Below are 24,472 nucleotides of genomic sequence, written 5' to 3' on the forward strand. Positions count from 1 at the left end.
CGTATGGTATCCTTGACCTACTTGGACTTTCCTTTGCTTAATCTCAATTAGGACTTTCCTTGCCAATGTGCAGTCCTCCTTGATCCATTTGGACTTTCTTTATCAACGTGCGGTCCTCCTTGATCCACTGAACTTTTCTTTGTTTAACTGTAGTTAGGACTTTTCTTGCCAACATGTGATCTTCCCTTATTCATTTGGACTTTCCTTTGCCTAACCACAGTTCAGACTTTCCTTGCCAACGCGTGCGTCCTTCTTGACCCACTTGAATTTTTCTTACATATTGTCCCACAACATATTGTCCAAGCATGTTGTCCATAACATATTGTCTAAACATCAAAACTCAAGCTCGAATCCACTCGAACTTAGTAAAACTGATCAATCTTGACTCGGAAAATGATTGTACTAATAATCTCCCAAGAGTTAATACATTATGTTTGGAGAGCTAGAAATAAATGTATCATTGAGGGTGTGTAATTAAGTGTTAAGAGGATATATATTCAAGAGTATATGTATACATGTATACAGATCATGTCTTTAGGGGGGTATATTCTAATCTGATCTATATCAATCATAAGTAATCACTATAGATCCTTTCCTATACTCTTGAACTATAGGTTCTCGTGTAGTTCAAAGAGTACTTAATCCTTTAAACACACTCACTGTGTCTGGTAGCTTACACAAAGCTTAAACTTTCATGCATGAGATGAATATAGCTCGAGGAAGAATTGGTAAATTTATAATTAAAGGTTAAATATTTTAATTAATTAGTTAATTGAGAGTTAATTATTTTGATTAATAGAAAATGTAGTTGGAATTATTTGTTAATTTATTCAATGGCATTAATTGTGAATTAAAGGTTAGATTTATGCAACTAAGATGTGAGATCTTAAAATCAAATTAATTAACAGGTAGTTAACTTTTAATTTAAACTTTAAAAAGTTTGAAAAATTATTTTATAATAGTTGTTAAATTCTAAAAGATTGACAGTCTTATTACTTGAGAATCTTAATACTTGATTATTTATTTATTTTTAATCTAATTATCAAGTTATTCGAATCAATTAATTCCTAAGACAATTAATCTGACTAAAAAAATTTTCATCGATCAGAATAAATATGGGAAGCGCTAGCTAATCCATATTGAAAACCAATTTGTTGAAAAGATGTCATTAGCTAGTTAGTTCTTTAGTTAATTTCATCATCAATTAATCAAATCTAATTTGATGATTAAAATTAGAAGATGATTGAAAACCATGGAGGACATATAGAGATCTTGCATTATTTCTAAACCTTTGTCTCTCTCTTGGTCTTACATCACTATTGTCGTCATGGTTATAACCAATGACATCAACTCGTCAACACTATCCTACACTCCCTATTCTACAGGGTAAGAATAAAATTATTTTATTTTATTTTTAATTTGAACTAATATTATAAGAAAAGAACATTGTAAAAAAATATAACAAATGCATACGCAATAAAAATAACATCCAAATTAAGAAGCAATAAATGTAATTTAAATTGCTTTCATGAGCGTAGTGCAGTGAGCCAGTGATAAAGCATTTAAGAAAACAAATAACATGATCAAAATTCAAATCTCAATAGAAAGGTTAGGTTCCAAGGTTGTATAAGTTATGCTCTAAATTTATTTACTAAATGAATCAAGAGAAACCGTATCTATCTTTAGAATTAATAGGATGGATTGTAACTTAAATTGATTGAGGTTGTTCCATCAAATACTTTTAAAAATATAAAATTTAGTCGATATGGTGATAGAAATGACATTGATTTTATCATCGTATCGTGCGCTTTCCGATTTATTCTGATAGTCGATTAAAAATTTTTATAGGATCGGGTTGATCATTTCAGAGATTGCTAATGAGATTAACTAGAATTATTATATTTTATTATTTTCTTTATATAGTGCCTAATAATTTCATAAGGTGATGATTTCACATAGTGTCTAATTACTAAAGTGGGCCTAAACTATTAAGTACTCGAGCTAAATTATAGATAATCAACATGATGCTCTACTTATTATACAAAACAATTAACATAAAAAACAATGATTAAGGTACTTGATAAAAGATATTGGTTATACTAGTACAGCAGTTGAAAATCTCGTGGAAATTTTTCATTAACCGTCTAATAAATTTTTCATAGGACAACGACTCTAAGAATATTGACCGTTTAGATGAATCTTTGTATTATGATTTATTTTGATAGCTGATAAAAAACTTTCATAGAATCAAATTGATCATCTCTCAGATTACTCGTTCTCAATAACTAGATAACTAAATTATGCAAAAAAAAAAAAAAAAAAATCTCTCTCTCCACGGAAGTTTCTTATTGACTATTTAGGTAAATTTGAAAAACACAAATAGATCTTAACGGATATCCAATATCACAAGTGGTTCGCATTCTGCTAACTTGCAAGGTGTCCTACACAAGTTTCAAATCCTTATTATATAAGAGCTCGTCTTATCTCTTACCACCGTACCCCAGAGCTAGTTGAAAATCCTCCCTCGAAAACTACATGTTGATGCTAAAATTCAAAATAATCTTCTTCCCAAATTCCCTCAAAACCTAACATACTGTCGAAAATGAAGAAACGATTTGTGAAGAATAGGAAAAAATTCCAGTTCCAATAGTTATATTTTCTATGCATAAAGCTCCAATGTCTGTTTGTGATTAAATGAGGAGAAAAATGATTATTTGACAATGAAATATTAGAGAAGAGATGTCGTCTAGCAAGGTCATTGTGTTTTTTTTTCTTTTCAAAATTCCAAACAATAGAGAGTTCACTGGAAGCAGGAGAAAAAAACAAGGGTGAGATTTTGATCTTTTATAGTCCTCTAAGTTTCTTGATGAGTAAATTTCACCATTTAGTGATGCTTGACATATTCTTAAATATTTTACTCCTTAAAGTCAAATAAGGTAAGTACTTATTTATCATTGCACTAAGTACTTATTTGAATACAAACATAAATCTACCATTATTCCAATAATTTAAAATTCTGATATTTCAGTTCATTTAGTCACATTTAAATTTAGAAAACCAATCCATCACATTCAGAAAAATTCTCATCCAGTTGTTAAAATATATCCCTTGGTGGTCAATTCATGGTTTCACACATATCACAGTGCATTACAAAGAATCTCAAAGGAGCGGATGTTTGCATCTACAATTTCTAAAATCGACAACAATTTGCAGAAAACAATTTCTTCCTGACAGACAGACGGAGTAAAGCAGAGTATGTTTGCAACTGCTTATGCATCCAGACGGAAGAAGGGAAATGGAAGACCCTGAATCTGGGGAACAACTCTATGTAGCAGATCTATTCTTCGTTGAACAGAGTTTGGTAGCAGTTTTGGAGTGCAGTGATGATCCACCAAAACGACAAATTTCTAACTGGATTTGATTTCAAAAACACAAAATAGAAAAGAACAAAGAAGCTTTGGGTGTTCTACTGAGCGAAAATGTTCCAGTGGTGATCTGATGGCAGGCTCTCTTTCAGCTTTTCAAGCCTCCTGAGAATCTCAAGAAAGGTTGGCCTCTTATTCATATCCATAGCCCAGCATTGCACTGTCAAGCTGCAAACAAATCACATACCAAATTAAGTATCCTATTTCCCTTCAAGTAAACATTAATGGATGAGTATACACTGGTGTACTACAATCAAGACAGATGGTATGACAAAGTCGAGCACTAGGATCAAATCATTCTGTGGATTGCTCATACCTGTGTCCAAGGTGAGGCTTAGTTTTTATTTTCAGTATAGTGATTCCACTAGTGGAGATTACACTATGCAACTTTCACCATTTATAGCAATTTAACAAGTCTCAATCCCATTTTAAAAATATATGAAAGATATTAGTGTCTCTTTATTTATCTTCTAATTTGTGTGTAGTTCAAATATAACTAACGAGTCATAATCTTAAGTCTCCTAATTTCTTTCATTTCTAAGGCCTTACTTCCTAGAAAGGAAGAAAATAGTTAAGGATAGAAAAAAGGAAGAAAAAATAATTTCATAAGAAAAATGTTTTCCATCGGATTGTTTCTTTTAAAGGAAAGAGAGAGAGAGAAATAAATAAATTTTAATTTTATTGATTAGAATAATAAAAAAATATTAATTAAAAATATATTTGAATACTATATTCCTTAATGGCTTAAAGATGACCATACTTTTTCTAATATTATTCTAAGGAAAGACCAAAGGAATATCATGACATCTCATAGGGAGTCAAGCTCTTCTTGCTGGAGAATGATATGATAAAAAAAAAATGAAGTATTTAAAAAGCTAAATTAAACCAATAGAATAAATTAGCACATGATCTAAATTTTATTTTATTTTTTACTATTTTCTTCAAATCTATTGCATCGAGTCAGAGATCATGATATTATAACCTACCACTTTCGTCCTAGTTTCATTCATTAAAGAATTAAACATTAATAAGAAAGTTTTCTATTTGGAATCTCTTTTTTATTTCATGATAGCTAGGAATGAAGGCACACGGTATTCTAGATGGTCACTAATGCACTTAAATTTATCCCTGCAACACATCGAGTCTCATGAGATTGCAAAATGAGGCAGAAAACCTTGCTCGAGTTTGTCGGCATGTATTGCCACTTAAACCTTCAAGTTTACTTGTTTCAAGCATTCATACAACTTACATCTGATCCAAAACTAAGGTTATGTTTAGTTGGAGGTATTAAGATTGAAGAAAAAGGATCGGAGAAAAAGAGGGAGAGTGGGATAGAAGGGAAGGGAAGGGATGGGAAGATAAAATCAAATTTACTTGAATGAAAAGATGAAAGTAAGAGATAAAGAAAACCTTCATCTATATTGATACCCCTGTTCAACAACCTCCTCTCAATTCCAAGATGAGATGTAGGAATGGGTGACAATGGCCTACGATGTTCAATGATTGCACACTACCAAAAACTAGTAGCAGTAATTGTAGACCATCTCCAATAACTAGCAATTAGTAGCAAATGGGAATGGTGTTTATTGAAGAAAGGGTATAATTTCTTTTATCACTTCCTTTCTGTCCAATTTTATACGGATTAATTTTGATGGAGAGGCTGAGGTATTCCTCCTTGGCTCAGATCCACAGTCGAGTTTAAAGATTTTTACCTCTCCCCCTTCTCATTCAAGATTCATTGCCTTCGGGTCCCCTCAGGATAGGCAGTTGGCTAGCCCATGGTGGTGTTGCCACCATGAAGTCCAGGGGTCAAATCCCAACTAGTAGCCCTGGTGCCTGCCCTCTCCCATGCACTATTCAACTATCCAAGGCTAGTAGCCACCCGTGATTTACCTCTTCTATGTTGGGCTGACGGAGACGTTGGGAGCGAGCGAATCGCCTTTTGTCACCATGATCCATTCCCTCCAGCCCCATGGGCATAGCTGAGGTGGACCATATGAGGTCTTGGAGTCGAATATCTGGCGGGGCGTAAATCCCTGCACCCCGTGTAACTCACCCCCAATCCACTTGCCTTATCAGTCATCATGATTTACCTCCTCCGTGTTAATCCTAGGACGGGTGCACTAGGGATGAGCGCTTCGCCTTTTTTTTTTTTTTGCCACATGATCCATTCCCTCCAAGTAAACACTCTAAAAGTGGCTAAACTAGAGAATTAAGGTTGATGAAATATCATATGGCCTGCTCTAATCGTTGAAGAGGTTAACCATTCAGTAGGTCCATTTTCCTAAACTATGTTCATTTGGTAAGCATCCTATTGTGAGTGACATAAATCTTCTAAAGCATCCGCTGAAAAGCAATGGGAGAACCATAGTTGGTCGAAACTACAAACCCTTGGCCTTATCCTGTGCTTAGTAGTAGTTACAGGACTTAGTAGTAGTTACAGGAAGAGGGAAAACCACAAACCCTCGTCTTATCCTGTGCTTAAATGTACTAACAAAAGAGGAAAAACCTGTAAGTATAGCAGTATATCTAGAGGCCATAAGTATATACTTTCTGTTAATCAAATGACAGAGCAAATTGTTCCAACCAGTTGGTGATTTAAAATTTGTGGTGGTTTCAAGTCAGGAAAATGTATCCAGATAGTCCCTTGTGGCAAGTTTAATCCTCCATTACAATGCTATGGTGTACAATCCAATAATAACAACCAAGTCTTATCCTACTAGACGTACAATCCAATGCAAATATAATTTGTAATATTAAAATTTCATTAGGAAAAAAAGGTGAGGAAAAGGTATAAATGAATGGAAACAGAATAAATAAATAAATTGAAGACAGTTTCAATACACTTACTCCCTCAATTCCTGAATATATCCTTTATTATGGAACAATGGACGTTTTCCCTCTGCAACAAGCTTGGCAGCTTCATAAGGTTTATGGGCTGAAAATGGGGGGACACCTTCCAGCATCTGAGCAAATATCAAGAATTTTTAAGGATACATCCAAGCGTAGAAAAGTCACCAAATTGTTCCTCAAAAAATATGCATACCTCATACAATATCATCGCAAAAGAGAAAACATCAACTTTCTTATCATATTTTCTATGCTTGAATACTTCAGGAGCCATGTATCTATCTGGTTTGTTTGAATACGAATCAGAAGTTAACTAAATCACGTGAAGTCAATGTTGGATTTGATAAACTATATTTGTCACTCACAGCTTCCAGTTTCTCCAGTCATTTTGTACACATCGTGCGAGTGTTCTACTCTAATTAGCTTGCTCAATCCAAAGTCTCCAACCTTCAAATGGTCCGCATTTGAATTCACCAAAAGGACATTCCTGATAGTACAATCAGCAAATCAACCTCTGAAAGATCTCCAACAGCAGAATGATCATTAAGTGAACTTACCTTGGTTTTAGATCTCGATGTATTATAACATTTGGTTCATTATGGAGATATGCCATGCCCCTGTCTCATGGGTACAAATTAAACATCAGCAACTACCACTTACTATGTATGGTTACAAAGTTGCATGATCAACAAGTGGGGAAGATTTGATTCAAATCATGTATAGTTCTGAGAATTTGGAGAGAAAACTAGAAATTGTTTAGCTCTGAAGTGATTTGAGTTGTAGATACTTGCAAAGTAAGATTTACCTGGCCATATCTAGGGCAAAGTTGATGGCCAATGATGGGCCAAGTGGACCTTTATCCTCTAGAAACTGGTGAAGGTCACCCTGAGACAAAAACAATAAAACTCACTCAGCAAACAAGATGATCTTAGTGTCCCTTTGGAGAGGGAAAACACGGGCTACGAAAATCATTTTCAGACCCCTCTCAAAAATTCGGTGATTAACATCAATGGTTTCCTATCTGTAACAGCACCAAGAAATTGGACAATATTAGGATGGCGTAGCTTTACAAGTAAATGTACTTCGTGCCTGAAATCTTGGCTGTATCATAACAAGAGAACTGTAAGATACTAGCAGAGTTTTCATTGTTAGAACAAAACATATTTTTATAAGGTCGAATTAAAACAGAAAACTGTCACTAAACTGCTAAAATGATAGTGCACAATGATATCATGTTGCATTCTTGATGAAAAATGTCAAGGATTGTGCTAGGTCTTGACAGCTAGCATTAAAAATATCAAGACCATGAGGATGGATCTTAATCCACTCCAAATAGTTGGATGAAGATGATTTTGGAAGACCCACTTCAATTATGGAAATTTCAATTGTATGGAAATTCAGGTTTTACTAGAACATGTTTCTCTGACATAAAAAATTAATAATAAAAGACCTAACCCGCATAAGAAAGACTATTCAGATTTTTTGAGGGATGAGGATGGAAAAGAAACGAACTGTTGCATACTTACATAATTTTTAACAAGATATCTCTCCCCTTCATTGAAGACTCAGTGTCATGGCTTTATGTGTTTACCATACAACAATTATGTGGTAGCTTAGCCATAAAAATCTCTCAAATTCCTAATCAAAGTGAGACACAAAATCCCCTATTAAAGATTTGTTGAAACTATTAAGATTGATGAACCGGCTAGAGGAACGGTCAATAGCTATGATGTGAAATTGCAATCTCTCAACTCAAGTCCTTGCTTGGTTAGTTAGTTGCATAGCCTATGACTTGTTCGGTGAGTCACCCCTTGAATCCCACTATCTTTCTCCTTCCTAATTTCTTTTGGAAGGCAAAGAAATTCTTAAAATAAGGAGACTAAACATGTAAATAAAATAAATACAATATAATAAAGAAAGCAATACAAGCATGGAGCTCTTCTTAGGACTTTTTCCAAAGCCTTCTTGCCATTATTTATTCACTGTCACTAACATTTATTAACTTTGGCAAACTTCCTTTGCCTTTTTATCTATAGTCTAAGTTCTGCCTACAATATATTGTTCTGGTTCAACCCAGACTTATTCAGTTGAATTTTGTGATAGCATAAGCTTCTGCCTAGCAGCGTATCTATCAGCATAACCTTCTACTTAACAACAAATACCGCGACTACTATTCCCACTCTTCCCACTTGAGTGACCTACTTGGTCATGTAACCTATCTGACAATGTCTGCCTTCTCTGTCAAATCAATGATTTCCTTTTAAAAATATTAGTCAACTTTCTAATCGGCACTGAACAAAATCATTTTATTCATGAGCAAATCATTCTGAGTTGAGTGCCTAGTCAATTTACCCCAGTTGACTAAAATCAGATTAAGTCAACTAAATCACCGAATACAACCAATCTAATGTTGAGTCATCGCCAAAATCATAGTTTGCTTAAAACCCAAAGTACAAATCACCTATACACTCTCAACTCACCTTAGATTTTCCTTGCCAAGAGTTCACTCCAAGACTTCCGCAACTTGGTAAAAGATCTCCCCTCCGGGACTTCCTCATTGGCCAAGAGGAGCCACTAGGTCTTCCTCTGCCAAGAAGCCTTGCTTTCGAGTTTTCCATGTTTGCCTAATGTCCTATCAATATTGACCTAGCAAGATTTCATCCACCAAGCATATGGTCGGTCACCCTTGACCTGCTTGGACTTCCATCTATCAAGTATCAAGTCACTATCGGTCTACTTGTACTTATCGGTCTACTTGTACTTATCCAACTGCCAAATAAGAATTCATTCTTGACCTATTTGGACTTCACTTTTACCAACACGTGTTGGAATTCTTAGATGTCAACACTTGTTGAAGTTCTCCAATTGTCAAGTATCTTGTCAACCTTAACCTACTTTAAAAATCACATTATCTTAATTTAAACCTTTCAAACATAAAAACTACTTGACCAACTATGACCATTCGAGCATGATTGCACCAATAATCTAACCAATATCTTAATCTCCTTAATATCAATCAATTGGTCGAATTTGACCACCTGGGGCACAATTGCACTAACAAGAACTCCTCACCAAGCCTAAATATCGGTGTCCCTAATAGCTAGAATAAGACATAACTTGATAAGAAATGTGATTCATACTAGATTTCATAATGCTAAACCCATATAAATGGTAGAAAACTCATTTAAGTTAGTTAGAGATCAACTCAACTAGCATTTACCATTTCTGTGACAATTTTAGTAATAATTAAAGGATAAGAATTTGTTTTGTATAAGTAACAAGAATTATTAAATTCAAATTAATACAAATCCTTGTCAGTATGAATGTTTCATAAATCTACTTGTCTAATTTAAATTTTGAATTTAAAAGGATAAAGATTGTTTTAGGAATGGCTAGTTTCTCCTATTTTATTAATTCTAAAATTTCAAAAAAACAAAAACGTGTACTCAACTAATTATCTTTCTTTGTGTCATAATTTGATAGTTCTTAAAATCTATTGACATTTCCTCCGGACACTAATTATCTTTCTTTGTGTCATAATTTGATAGTTCTTAAAATCTATTGACATTTCCTCCAGATGGAGGGGCGCAATCAAAGCATGCTGAGCTTCTGGACGGGCCGCCATGTGTGCTTCCTGATTTACCCTAGTGGCTGGTGGGGGGTCGATGGCGGTTACCCAAGAATAGTTAATGAGGCTATCTAAGATTATCATTTTTTAAAATCTATTGACATCCTCTTTTATTTTATGTTCAACTTAATATTCATATCTTTTACAACAACAATCAAACCTTATCCCACTAGGTGGGGTCGGTTATATAGATCCTTTTACGCCATTGAGCTCTATCTCCTACTATATCATCATCTATACTTAAATAAATTTTATCTTATTTTATTGTTGTTAACCAAGTCTTTTTTTCGTCTTCCTCTTCCTAGTTTAATATGCATGTTTGTCATAGTTTCACATCGCCTAACTGAAACATTTATTGGTCGTTTAAGTGCATGCTCGTACTATCTTAAACGTGTCTCTCGGAGTTTTCCCTAAATAGATGCAACTCCGACTTTCTCTCTAACGCTCTCATTTCTTATTATATCCATCCTCGTATGTCCACATATCCATCTTAACATCCTCATCTTTGCAACTCTTATCTTCTACTCATGTGCTCAAGTCATAGCCCAACATTCAGCTTCATATAACATAATAGGTCTAACTGCGATTTTGTAGAACATTCCTTTAAGTTTTAGAGGTACTTTACGGTTACAACATGCACCACGGTATTGTGTCTTGAATGTGTGTAGCGAGTTCGTCCATAATTAGTGTAAAAAGATATGGACTTAGAGCTAATCCTTGGTGTAACCCTATCTTTATTGGAAATGCTTCAGTTACTCTGCCTGAAGTCTTTATTCTGGTTGTTATATCCTTATACATATCCTTAATTAGTTCAATATATGTCACGCTAACACCTCTCTTTTCTAGAATTCTCTATAAAATTTCTCTTGAATTCTATCATAAGTTTTTCTAAGTCAATGAATATCATGTATAGATCTTATTTTTGCTTTCGATATCTTTCAATTAATTGTCTAAGAAGATGTATAGCTTCTATTATATGAACCCAAATTGATTTAAGGTCACCATGGTCTCCTTCCTTAATTTTTTTCTATTACTCTTTCCAAAATTTCGTGGTATAACTCAATAATTTAATACCCCTATAGTTTGTGTACAATTTTGTACGTCTCCCTTGTTATTATATAAAGAAGTGGAGTATTTATCGTCCATTGATTAGATTTTTTTTTATTTTCAATATCATATTAAATAATTTTATAAGTCATTCAATACCTTATTTTCCTAGGTACTTTCATACCTCTATCAGAATATCATCACAGCCAACGGCTTTTCCATTGTGCATCTCATTTAAAGTTTGTTCTACTTTTGAAGTTTGAATTCTACAATAAAAATTTAAATTTCTATACTCATTTGACCTACTTAAATTATTGGTCTCCTAAACCTTCATTAAAAAGTTGATAAAAATATCTATTCCACCGCTTTTTTATTTCTCCATCGTTTACTAGTACCCTATTCAATTCATCTTTAATACATTTTAGTTGGATAAAATTCCTTGTCCTCCCTTCTCTCACTTTAGTTATTTTATAAATGTCTCTTCCTCCTTCTGTTGTATCCAATTTTTGATATAATCATTTAAAAGTTTCATTTTTTACTTCATTCACTACTTTTTAACCTCTTTCTTGGCTATTGTATATTATTTAAAAATTTTCTCGTTCTTACAAATATATAATTTCTTATAAATTATTCATTTTTCCTTCACTTTCTCTTATACTTTCTCATTCCACCACTATTAGTGGTGCATGTCTCTTTGACTCACCGAGTACACTCTTAGCTACTATTTTCAACTTTAAAATCATCTTATCACATGCCGTATTAGAGTCATCGTATATTTCACCAGGTATCCAACTTACACCAATTAATCCTTGAGTGACTGGCACGGCCCCACAGAAGTTTACACCGACCACCAGGGTAAATCGGGAAGCGTCGTAGTGAACGGTCAATCAGCCTAGAGTTCTTAGGTCTACTGCCCATTAAGGAAAATTTATTTGTTAATTTGCCGAACTAGACTCAATCCTTAAATGCCTGGGAAACTGAGTAGATGTTATGTCGTTGCACCATTGCCTTGCATATCTTTTACTTAGTTGAATGAACATATAGTTGATGATTCAAATTTATGAACTTTGATTTTGTATAAATATAGTTAAATTGATTAAAATTAATTTATTATTCACATTTGTTGATAAAGTATTTAATTCTTTTTTTCACGTGTGATAAGCTTAGATAATAAATTCTATATATAAAATTAACTCTAGTATTTGATATTGATAATCTAATTAGTAATTCAAACTGATTGATTAAATTATCTAAATATTTGAAATTTTGGATCCTCTTTGATTTATAATCTAATTTTCTTTAATTTTTAATTTTTGATAAAATTTATTTGTTCATTATAGCAAAAGGTGATTATGTTCACCCCAAACATCCCTCAGTTCATCCCCAAATTATGTGAAGGGAGATAAATCACAGGTCAAAAAAATTTAGTTGTTCAATACTATAGTTCTGGTAGATGTTTAATTCAATATACAATCTAATTGTATAATATTATTTGTTGTCAAATAGTTTCACAAATTAATTGATTATCAATACACAAACTTAAATTTATCTGAAAAATTTTATATAATTGTTAACTTAATCACTACTTGAATTTCTAATTTAATTAAGATTTTAGTTAATTAACAAGCATAAGTTTTCTAGTTTAATAAAAACTAAGATGTTGTTTAATCAGTAACCTAAATTTTCTAATTTGGTTAAATTAAAATTATGAATAATTACTAAATTTAAATTTTTAGTTTAATTAGATCAAAATTTCTGATACATAAAGTTTATTGTGTTAATAAAACAAAGTTCTGTTCAAATCAACAATAAGTTTGCTGGTTTAATAAAACTAAGGTTTACTAGATTAATTAAACTAAGGTTTCTGATTAAATTAGATCCACGTTTACTTGTTTAATAAAATAACGTTCTGTTCAAATTAATTAAAAGTTAGTGGTTTAACCAAACTAAAGCTTATTAGATTTATTAAATCAAGGTTTCTGAATAATTTAGAAAAGTTTAATAGCTTTTAAAAAAAAGTTTTGATTAATTTATAATTAGGATGTTTGGTTAAATTAGAACTAAAATTTCCAGTTTATTAAACTGATGTTTTTAATTTTTTTATTTAATATTAATTCATTAAATAGGGGTAAAATAATGTTCCTGTAGGAATATGAAGCTTAGAAAAGTCAAAGAAGATTTATTCAATTGATTGTTTTAACACAATAATAATTTCTTTTTTTCATATTGTTTATATATCCTTTCAATCCCATCTAATGGGATAAGAATGGGTTGTTATTGTTCTATTCTTTGTCTTGCATGCATAGACACTTTGTCCGAGATCAATACTAGTAGGTGTATGTCATGTGATGGTCTATATCCTTTCAATCCCATCTAGTGGGATAAGAATGGGTTGTTATTGTTCTATTCTTTGTCTTACATGCATAGACACTTTGTCCGAGATCAGTACTAGTAGGTGTATGTCATGTGATGGTCTTTTAGGATTTGAGTTGTTAGACAGGGTGATGAAGTTCATTGTTCTTGCAAGGGTAATGGTGAACTCATGGCACAGTGGTACGAATGTACACCGTATGAGGGAGTATGGAAATTTCATTAGACACTCATTATGATTCATGATGTGTACGTATTCTATGCTTTTGTTATGATGTGATACAACATTTTGCTTGCATCTTTTACCCTTCATATAAATCTTTACTTATTTGTAATTATATTGTTAACTCTTTCACATTGGCCCAAGGAAACGCAACTTAGCAGTTGTGTTGACCTACTACTATAATATATTTTTTTCAATATAAGTAGGATAGTTGAAATGGAGGAGAGCATCGGGTGTTTTATGTGACCGTAAAGTACATCTAAAACTTAAAGAAAAACTCTACAAAACCGCAGTTAGACCTGCTATGTTATACGGAGCTGAATGTTGGACATACGCAGAAGATGAGAATTACAAAGATGAGGATGTTAAGGTGGATGTATAAACATACGAAAATGGACAGAATAAGAAATAAGAGCATTAGAGAGAAAGTCGGAATTACATCTATTGAGAAAAAACTCTAAGGGTGCGTTTGGTTGGGGGTTATCCTTGATAACATTGGTTATCCATCCAAGGTTATCAACGAAAACCTTGTTTGGTTTAGGTAATTGATGATTCCCGAGTAATATTCCATGCCCGACACATTAGCAAAAGGGGCATGCAACTCGGAATCGAAAAACCTCGGAAAACTGAGATTTTTCTTGATTCCAGGGTTAACGAATTTTTTTTACCTAAAATATCCTCGGATAAGAGAAAACTGTGATAAAAAAAGAAAAACATAAAGAAAAATATAAAATATAAAAAATAAAATAAAAACAACTTTAAAAAAAAGACGTAAAAATATAAAAAATGAAAAAAAAAATATAAAAACATAAAATAATAAAAAAAATGTAAAAAAACATATAAAAATAATAAAAAATGTAAAATAAAAATAAAAATAAAAATAAAAATAAAAATTAAAAAATATAAAATATAAAAAATAAAAATAGAAAAATCATAAAAAATGTAAAAAATAAAAAAAATGTAAAAAATAAAAAAACATAAAAAAATAAAAAAAAATAGAAGAAGAAAAAAGTAAATTGGTTTTGTAACTAAAGGTAATATAGTAAAATATTAAACTAGGTTATTCATTAAAACCTTCAAACAAACAAGTTTTTGTTGCATTACCTAGGTTGAACCAAATAACATTTGGTTATATTTTATTCCTCATAACCTTGGTTATGTGATTGTCTAGTAATCACATTACAAAGGTTAGATAACTTGAACTAAACATACCCTATGAGACACGTTTAAGATGGTACAGGCATGTACTTAGACGACCAATAAATGCTTCAATTAGGCGATGTGAAACTATGACAAACACGCATATCAAACGAGAAAGAGGAAAATCAAAAAAGGATTCAATGGCATAGAAGGATTCATATAGTCAACTCCACCTAGTGGGATAAGGCTTGGTTGTTGTTATTATTTCATATCCAAATAATTGGTCAAGCAAACCTATCAGAAAAACGGTGGTAGTACTACCCTACTAGTTTCATGTAGTTCTTTTATTCTTTTAGCAAACCTATTGGGAAAAGTTCAAGGACCTTTAGACATGGTTGCTTACCTCTATTCCCTTAAAAGTATTTTTTTATAGTTGTAATAAAGGTCATTATGGCATATTTTAGAAATTGTAAGAAAATGTGGGAAATATGTCAATTGATGTTTTTATTTTTTTCTCTCAATGTCGTCAATTTTTTATATGGATGATAATTGTTGTGATATTCTAAGGTACTTAATAGTGGGCGTGTAAGGATGTGACAACTTATGTGAGATTAAGCATACGTGTCATATATTATATGCTAACTAATAGCATATAAGACGCTCTTGCCAATTGACATAACAGCATAATTATTGCAATTCATGAGTGGAAGAAATCGTACAGAGAATTAACAGAGGATAATATACGTGGTCTTAACTAAACAATGCAGGTGAAGGAAATTCCTTCATGTCGAAAAAGTAGTTCACAAAAAAAATAATGAGCTATTGAAAACCAATTTTAGATTAATTTTTTCCCCAAAGGGTTTCAATTTTGAAGGTACATAATCATTTAATTTCCAAACATATAAGAAGCTCAAAATTCTGCAATAAATAATAGAGCAAAAATTACAAATTCTAGAAGATAGAACAACATTAGGATCTTACACCACCAATCTGTCATCTGACAAAGAAGGAAGAATACGTTTGACTGCCACAGGTGTTCCACGCCAATAGGCTTTTATGATTTCACCAAATGAACCCTGCAATCATGAGCTACAACATTTTAGTGAGACTTGGATATAACCAGTAGGATGCAAATACCAGAAGAATTTAACATCAAACACCAAACTTCCTAACTGAACTTCAAATTAAATCTGAAAATTAGTTTGAGTCAAAACTGCTATGAATAGACATGTAACAAGTCGAACAATAATGAAAAGGAAGAAGCATCATTCTGGAAAGGACGGTGGCATAGATTGATCCTACTCGCAACATTAACCACTGTTATTACTCAATACTAAAAAATGGACACTTTTTAAAGAATTTGAAAACTAAGATGCATCACTAAGAAATTTCAACCAGCCTGTCTCATTCAAATCCATAATTCCAAACCAAGGCTAATGTGTGCTAGGAAGCAACAGTAAGCACAAACTCGAGAAGAGCTGGTATGGAGCTTTTAAACTATGCCTGTGGAAACATTCAATCAGAAAGCTTGTGTGAAGTTCTAGCGTGCAAACACATTGAACACCTATGGACAAAGCATGAAAACTCTCTTTTGACATATAAACAGATAAAACATCAACAGGGCATTTACTTAACATATAAACATATCAATCCTAGCCATCTCTCCAAACCCTAGTCATCTCTCGTCTTAGACATTGAACAACTGTGAACATTGACCTCGTCTTCCGTTGTTGATGGACGTTGATAATCCTTGCTTGTTATCATTGCAAGCATCTGTTCCCTACTCCACAACATCTGCCGTCACAACATCAACATCAAAATTCAGAATCGCCACAGAAAAATTTAGTTCCTCCACAACATCTGACATCATCTCTCATCAAAATTTCATTGTCTTCAACGCTAGTGGAATATCAAACTGCAGTCAAATCCTCATTACAAAACACAAACTCAATGGGCACAATTATCTTTAATGATCCCAATCGATGATGATGTTCATATGTGGCAAATGAAAGCACAATTATTTATCTGAGGCACAGCCCTTCCAAAGGTAGACGACACAAGATTTAGAAGTTGACAATCATAATGTTGTGATTAATTAATTCCACAAACAATGAGATATAAGAAAAGATTTTTCTATATGGGACGGTGAGAGAAATCTGAGAAACAATGTTCAAAATACAAAATAATTCTACATGATTTGAAACAAGAAGATTTGACGGTGACCTAATGTTCTCACATTATTGGCAACAAGTTGATATGTGCAAAGAACATTCAAGGAATTGTGCTAAATCCAGAGTCAAATATAGGAAAATTGTTGAAAAGAAACGGATGTCCAAATTCTATTCAAGCTCAACAAAAACCTTGATAAATCCCGAGGAATAATTTAAGGCATGAGGTCATAACTCAACCTTCAAGATGCTTTTTCAAAGATTCAGAAAGAAGAAAGCAGGAAAAAAGTGATGTTAGGGACTCCAGCAACTACACATCAAGTGAACAATTCTGCTCTAACTGCTCATGGGCCTCAGAATCAAGGCAATGGCAATGAGCAGAGGCAATGGCAATGAGCAGAGGCAATGCTCATATTGTTGATATTGCCACAAGCTTAGTCACACCAATGAAACAAGCTGAAAGATTCATGAGAAACCAGCAATTGGAAGCCCTCATGCCTACAAAACTGAGGCAACATCGCAATCAGAGAAATTTTTTGTTTGTCGAGTCCAATCCTTTTAGCAAACTATAGCGGGAGATTTTGAAGCAATTGATCAAGCAATCACAAGAAGTCAATTATATTATCACAATCAAGACCAGATCTTTAACACAAAAAGTTAATTTTATAAGTGTCTTGAGAGTTAGAAATGATAAATTGAATTCATGGATTGTAGATCACAATTGAGACCAGATCTTTAACGCAAAAAGTTAATTTTACAAGTGTCTTGAGAGTTAGAAATGATAAATTGAATTCATGGATTGTAGATCACAATCGAGACCAGATCTTTAACGCAAAAAGTTAATTTTACAAGTGTCTTGAGAGTTAGAAATGATAAATTGAATTCATGGATTGTACATTCAAGATCTTCAAACCACATGACTGGAGATAGAGAGACTCCAACAAATTTCAGCCTATACCATAAGAACATATCAATCAGTATAGCATAGCAAACTGATCACTTTCCAATTCAAAATACCTAAAACACTCAACTTAGTTCTTTTAGTGCCTCAATTAAACTATAATTTACTACCACTTAGTAGACGCACTCATGATCACAATTTTGTCACTAATTTTTCTCTAAATTCTTGTGAATTTGAGGTCTTAAATTTAGGAAACATGATTAGCAATGCTAAAGAATACCCGAGGCTCTATCTGCTTGATACCAGTTGTTTAGTGTTTATAAGTCAAAATGCAATTTCTATTTTTTCGAAAGGGAATAATGCTAGCATTATCCATATTTTATATATCTCAAGAATTGTTCATCTAAGCTAACGCAGCTGAACAAAATGGTCAGCAGAAGGTAAAATCAAACATCTCATAGAAATAGTTTGATCTCTCATGTTCTCTACACATGTACCAAAACAATATTGGGGGAAGTCATACCCATCGCAACCTACTTCATAAATAGAATGCCTTTTCGAGTTCTAAAATTATAGACCCATTTTAGATCCTTCTTAAAACACACCCAGCCACACATCTCATATCTTTCATCCCTATCAAGTTGTTTGATTGCTCCATTTTTATCCTAATTCATAGCCAATACCAAGGAAAACTCATTTCAAAGTCATTAAGTGTATCTTCATAGGATATTCTTCCTATCCAAAATGGTAAAAATGTTATTCTCCAATTACAAAAAAAAAATATATAGCTCTATGGATGTTACATTTTTTTTAGCATCAGCCATATTACCCAAAATCTAATATTCATGAGAGAATAATTTCATACAAGAATATCAGCTTCAGGACATCAATACGGAGATCAATAACCTATATATTCCTCACACCCTATCAAATCCGGTTAATACTAAATAAAAAATGTCCCTACTCACCAAAAAAACCCATGGTTCCATACCACTCACCTGCATAAATACCCGAACCTCCAAATACTTCTTTCCCCAAACACTTCCTCTTCTCCAACTGTTATTTAACTAAACAAAATCCCCAAGTCTTTTTAGCCTTTGTTCCTTAGACACCAATCAATCCAAAAACAACAAATGTCTTCTCGCATGTCTTAGGAGGGAAAAGAACCAAAGGGAGATAGAGCACCAAGTACTCCTTGAGCATATCCAAGAATTGGAACCGGACCCAAGATCAAAAGATCCACAAGGTAATTTTAAACCCAAGTCTTCCAAAGATTGTGATCTTCCTGTTGCAAAAATAAAGGGAGTTAAAACAAAGGGTGTTAGAGACACAAAACATCCAATCTATAACTTTGTGTCATACAAGGGGACAATCTAATAAGTATAGTGCTTTTGTGGCAAGTCTAGATCAAATATAGATTCTTAAATCCAAACAGGAAGTTCTCACAATATTGAAAAGGAAGGTTGTTGGTTGCCATTAAAGAAGAGATCCAAGCACTAGAGAAGAATAGAACATGGATGATCACTCAACTACTACTACCACCTAAAAAACGTCCTATAGGTTGCAAATTCATCTTAACAATTAAATAGAGAGAAGATAAGATGAAAGTATTGATCGACTCAAGGCCCAACTCATTGCAAAATGATTCACACAATCCTATGAAATCGATTACGAAACAACTTTCATTGTAGCCAAATTGAACATAGTTTGAATTCTCTTATCTATGATTGCAAATCTAGACGGATCACTTTATCAATTAAATGTCAAAAACAGTTTTCTCAATAGAGACCTAATAGGAGAAGTTTACATGAGCATCCCTCTTGAATTTGAGTCATAAGCCATAATCAACAAAGCTTGTATGTTGAAATGATCATTATATGAACTCAAACAATCCCCAAGAACTTTGTTTGACAAATTTACTAGAGTGACCAAGCAGTATGGTTATCTATGATTTCCGACAGATCACGCCCTCTTTGTTAAATGTTCACCTCGAGGGAGAATTATCATCCTTATTGTATACATAGATGACAGTATTCAAACAAAAGATCATATGCAAGAGATAAGTACACTCAAGAGCCTACTGCCAAATAATTCAAAAACAAAAAATTGGAAAGCCTCAAATATTTTCTTTGAATGGAAATAGCTATGCCAAACACAGGAATCTGAATCTCTAAACAAAATATATTCTGGACGTTTTGAAAGAAACAAGAATGCTCAAATGAAAGCCAACAAACAATTCCATAGACTCAGCAATCAAACTAAGAGCCAAAGAAGATTGTGCACCAGTTGATAAAGGCACGGCTCATGGGCAAACTCATATACATGAGCCAAACTCATATACTTATCGCACATAAAACTTGACATTGGCTACTTGGTTAGCATGGTGAGTCAATTCATAAACAATCCAAATGAAGAGCATATGGAGGCACTCTATACAATCCTGAGATATTTAAAAACCTAACACCAGCTACTGAACATGTATATAGAGAAACTTAATTACATGACATAGCAAGTAATAGTCTGTTGTGTTAAGAAGCAGTACAGAAGCCAAATTTAAAGCAATAACACACGATATATGTGAATGGATGTGGCTACAAAGACTCAAAAGGAATTAAGAATCGTTATTAAAGAACCTATGAAAATAATCTGCAATACTCAATCAACTATTAGTATTGCAAAGAACATGGTTCATCATTATAGAACGAAACACCACTTCATAAATAACTTATGAACCTATGAAAATATTAAAGAACCTATGAACCTATGAAGATTAATCGCCACTTCATAAATAAAGGAAAAGAAAGAAGAGGGAATAATAAGCTACTGCATCAGCCAACTAGTCTTCAAAGAGCAGTCATCCTCACTAAAGCTCTACCAAGGGTGCGTTTGGTTGGGGGTTATCCTTGATAACCTTGGTTATTCATCCAAAGTTATCAACGAAAATCCTGTTTGGTTTAGGTAATCGATGATTCCCGAGTAATGTTCCATACCCGACACGTCAGCAAAAGGAGCATGCAACACAGAATTGGAAAACCTCAGAAAACTAAGATTTTTCTTGATTCCAAGGTTAACCAAATTTTTTTACCCAAAAAACCCTCGAATAAAAAAAAAATGTGATAAAAAAGAAAAATGTAAAGAAAAAATATAAAATATAAAAAAATAAAATAAAAAACTTTTAAAAAATAAAAAATGTAAAAAAAATAAAAATTTAAAAAATAGGAAAAAAAATTTAAAAAGAAATAAAAATAGAAAAATAGAAAAATATAAAAATAAAAAAACATAAAAAATCATAAGAAAACGTAAAAAAATAATTTATATATATATATAAATAAAAAATAGAAAAAACATAAAAAAATAATTAAAAAATAGAAAAAAAAAACGTAAAAAAATAAAAATAAAAATAAAAATAAAAAAACGTAAAAAAAAATTTAAAAACTTTAAAAAATACACATAAAAATAAAGAAAAATGTGAAAAAGAAAAAAGAAAAAAAAAACGTAGAGTTTAAAAATAATAATAATAATAATATATGGTTGGTTTTGTAACTAAGGGTAATATAGTAAAATATTAAAGTAGGTTATTCATTAAAACCTTCAAACAAACAAATTTTTGTTGCATTACCTAGGTTGAACCAAATAACATTTGGTTATGTTTTATTCCCCATAACCTTGGTTATGTGATTACTAATCACATAACCAAGGTTATACATGATAACTTGAACCAAATGCACCCTTAAAGATTTAAAGTCCTAGATACATTTATTCAACAGCATAAGGGGGAGTGTAAAATATTATAGAATATTCTTGCTTCCTTATATAACTACAACTATTAATTAACTAATTATATATGTCAGTGTGTGTGATATCATCTAGGGTGCAAACAAACCAAATTGATTGGAAGTTCTAAAATACAAATAATTACTCGGTTTGAAATAAAATTGAAACTCAAATTCAATTCGAGTTGTTCAAACCTTGATTCGAGCAGAATCGCACTATAGCTTGCAATGGCTCAAATTGGAGTTCAAGTGAAGTTATTCGAAGCTTAATTTGAGCATATTCGAACCAAAGTTGTATACAACAGATTTAAAAATATGTTTATTGTGTAATATAATAAAAAATAATATATAAGAGTTTGCAAGCGGTTCATGAACAATTGAATAAAATATTATGGGCTCGAATTTGGCTCAAAAATTATTGAACATGTTCGATGTAGGCTTGAATTTAATAATTTCAAATACAAATCAAATATTTTTTGAGCCTACTTGAAAAGTTCACAAGTCAGCGCAATTCGTTTGCATCTCTAGTATCATCTATAAGTAGGCTTGTACAATATGATTTTTGTGAGTTAATACAATTTTAATTTTCAAGGATCATCAATGGGGAATTTACTTGACAAGAAGAATATTCATGGCAAATTTCATTCATCTTTTTGAATTTTTTTCTTGTTACTCATGTCTAACACTAGATAGATTAAATATATAGTTTGATTAAAACTTATCCCTTTTGAATTGAACTTCTATGTTTATTGCTATAAATGAAAAAGTACCATGCCTCTAAATTTATCTTATCTAACTACCAGATATAAGAAGTTAAGATTGCTGCAAACATCTATGTCATAAATAAGTATAGTTCCAGTGGTATCTGCAAAAATATTAAAATTCACCAGCATGTTGCCAAAGGTCTAACAAATTCTTGGAATTCTAAAGCTCAGATATTGTTTTCTCCAAATAAGTAAATTAGTGGGACAAGTACATGGTTAGCACCTGAGACCAAGAATAATAAAAGTAACTTAACAGCAAGTTCTAACGTTTATGAAAATAAATTTTCATAAAAGTGGATCCATCCCTAAAGCACAAAACTTAAGTTATGGCACAGCTCAGGCATTTGAGTTATAATTATATCAACACCTGCTACTGAAAAGCATAATGAACTGACAAACATATAACTTTGCTTATCCAAACTCCAACTACCAGTTCTCTCTTAAGAATAATGTGAAACATAAATACTACAAATCTTTTGGCATCAGCCCCATCTGCCTAGGCTATGAGGTAATATGAAATGCCATGATGTTTGCAAAAGGGAGAAAAAAAAAGGAAGAACAACCTTGCCAATTAGTGCTGCGGTTGTAAAATCCAACTCTGATGGGTCAATTTCCCAGTCACACTTGTTAGGAAGTGGGGGAGGAACTGACTTTGCTTCAAAATGACTTCCATCTTGTCCCTGCAAAGTGAACATAGAAAAGTAGTTTTTCGTTAGAAAAATGAAGAGATCTGACAATCAAAAGTGTGCTAAAGTATGTTACAGTGTGCTGTCTGCAGTATCAGGGCAGTAAACTCACAAAAGACAAGCCTCCATTTGACTTTAGCAGATGGATCATGGCCTCCTTCTTAGCTCCTTCTGCATCAGCCAGTGGCTGTCAAAAAAAAAAAAAAAGTTCATGAACAATTAAATAAAGATGCGTATTGTCCAAAAATATCAACTAAAAAATAAAGCAAACAAAGCAGTATCCTCAAATATGTGAAAGAAATAAGCAAATATAGCTGTGCACAGTGAATTCAAGCATGTAAAAAGTGGTCATATGAGTGAAATGATCATAAAGAGACATCTATCCTATGTAGGATCATTAAAAAAAACTTTCACAGGAGTATTGTCGCATTCAAGAATTCCAGGTACTCATCTTTTTCTTTCTCCATTAATCAAAACAATATCAAAGTCAGGCATTCCTTTAAAATGGCCCAATTAACACAATAAATATTTCAAAATATTAAAAATATAAAAAATGCGTAATGACGAAAGAAAACGTTATTCAACCAATCGAATTATCTGAAAAGTACTTGGACATCTTTTTTCTATTCTTCTCTGATCACACTCCACACAAGATATCCTTCGCTTGATGGATCCCATTTATGTAACGAAAGAAAGATAAGGAAATCCACATAACTCGACTAATTGAATTCAGCATATCGCAACGAAGAGCTAATCCATATCAGAAAAAGATATATATATCGTGATTTGGTAACAGAGATAAAAATCCAAACCAAGATCCAACGAACCGGTGCTGAAAAGGGCAAAAGACGCGGCTCACCGTATTGTTCCACCGGTCCTGGGCATTGACGTCGGCACCGTACTCGAGGAGGCACTTGGCTACATCGATCCGGTCTTGGAGCGCCGCAACGTGGAGCGGAGTCCGTCTGTCGTAGTCAAGGGCGTTGACGAGGCTGCGGTCCTCCTCAAGGAGCTTGCGGACGGCCGAGACGTCGTTCTGGTGTGCGTGCCACAGAATCAACGACGTGCGGCTAACTCGCGCCTTTTCTTTCCGCTTCTCGGAGACCCTCGGCGGAGACGACGAGGCCCCCTCGCCGGAGCTGCCTCCGGAGCCATCGCCAGCGGCTGCGTTCGCTTCGTCGTTATTCATCGGCCTCCTTGACCTTGGGATCGGGATCGTCGACGCTCTTCCCTTCTAATTTGGGGAAAAACGGATCCGTCGCCTGGGACCGTTCGTTAATGGGCAGCATCTGCTAAAAAGGATTATTTATTAATTCTAAATTAATTGAACATAAAGACGTTGATTATAAGAAAATAGTCCATAAATAGTTACACAGCTGTGATTTGTATTCAGAATATTGATAAAAATAATCCTCCGGAAATTACAAATAAAAAATTAAATGGGTTTTTTTTTTTGGAAAGTCGAATATGCCTTTATATAGTTCAAAAACCTTAAAA

The 24,472-nt window shown here is 32.9% G+C and overlaps 1 protein-coding gene across 1 annotated transcript; it reads right to left on the reverse strand.

Moving 5' to 3' along the window:
• Nucleotides 1–3,048: 3,048 nt before the first annotated feature.
• Nucleotides 3,049–24,259, reverse strand: LOC122006998 (integrin-linked protein kinase 1-like). The gene is made up of 11 exons (XM_042562733.1): nucleotides 23,835–24,259; nucleotides 23,088–23,162; nucleotides 22,853–22,969; nucleotides 15,665–15,759; nucleotides 7,256–7,376; nucleotides 7,081–7,160; nucleotides 6,833–6,892; nucleotides 6,641–6,762; nucleotides 6,472–6,557; nucleotides 6,276–6,391; nucleotides 3,049–3,593 (listed from the first exon to the last, which is right to left on the reverse strand). Exons 1-11 carry the CDS (start codon nucleotides 24,162–24,164, stop codon nucleotides 3,467–3,469), a joined length of 1,329 nt encoding a protein of 442 aa, XP_042418667.1. The 5' UTR covers nucleotides 24,165–24,259; the 3' UTR covers nucleotides 3,049–3,466.
• Between the last annotated feature and the right edge of the window lie 213 nt (nucleotides 24,260–24,472).

The sequence above is a fragment of the Zingiber officinale genome, chromosome 7B (genome assembly GCF_018446385.1).
Source record: "Zingiber officinale cultivar Zhangliang chromosome 7B, Zo_v1.1, whole genome shotgun sequence".
NCBI classification, from domain to species: domain Eukaryota; kingdom Viridiplantae; phylum Streptophyta; class Magnoliopsida; order Zingiberales; family Zingiberaceae; genus Zingiber; species Zingiber officinale.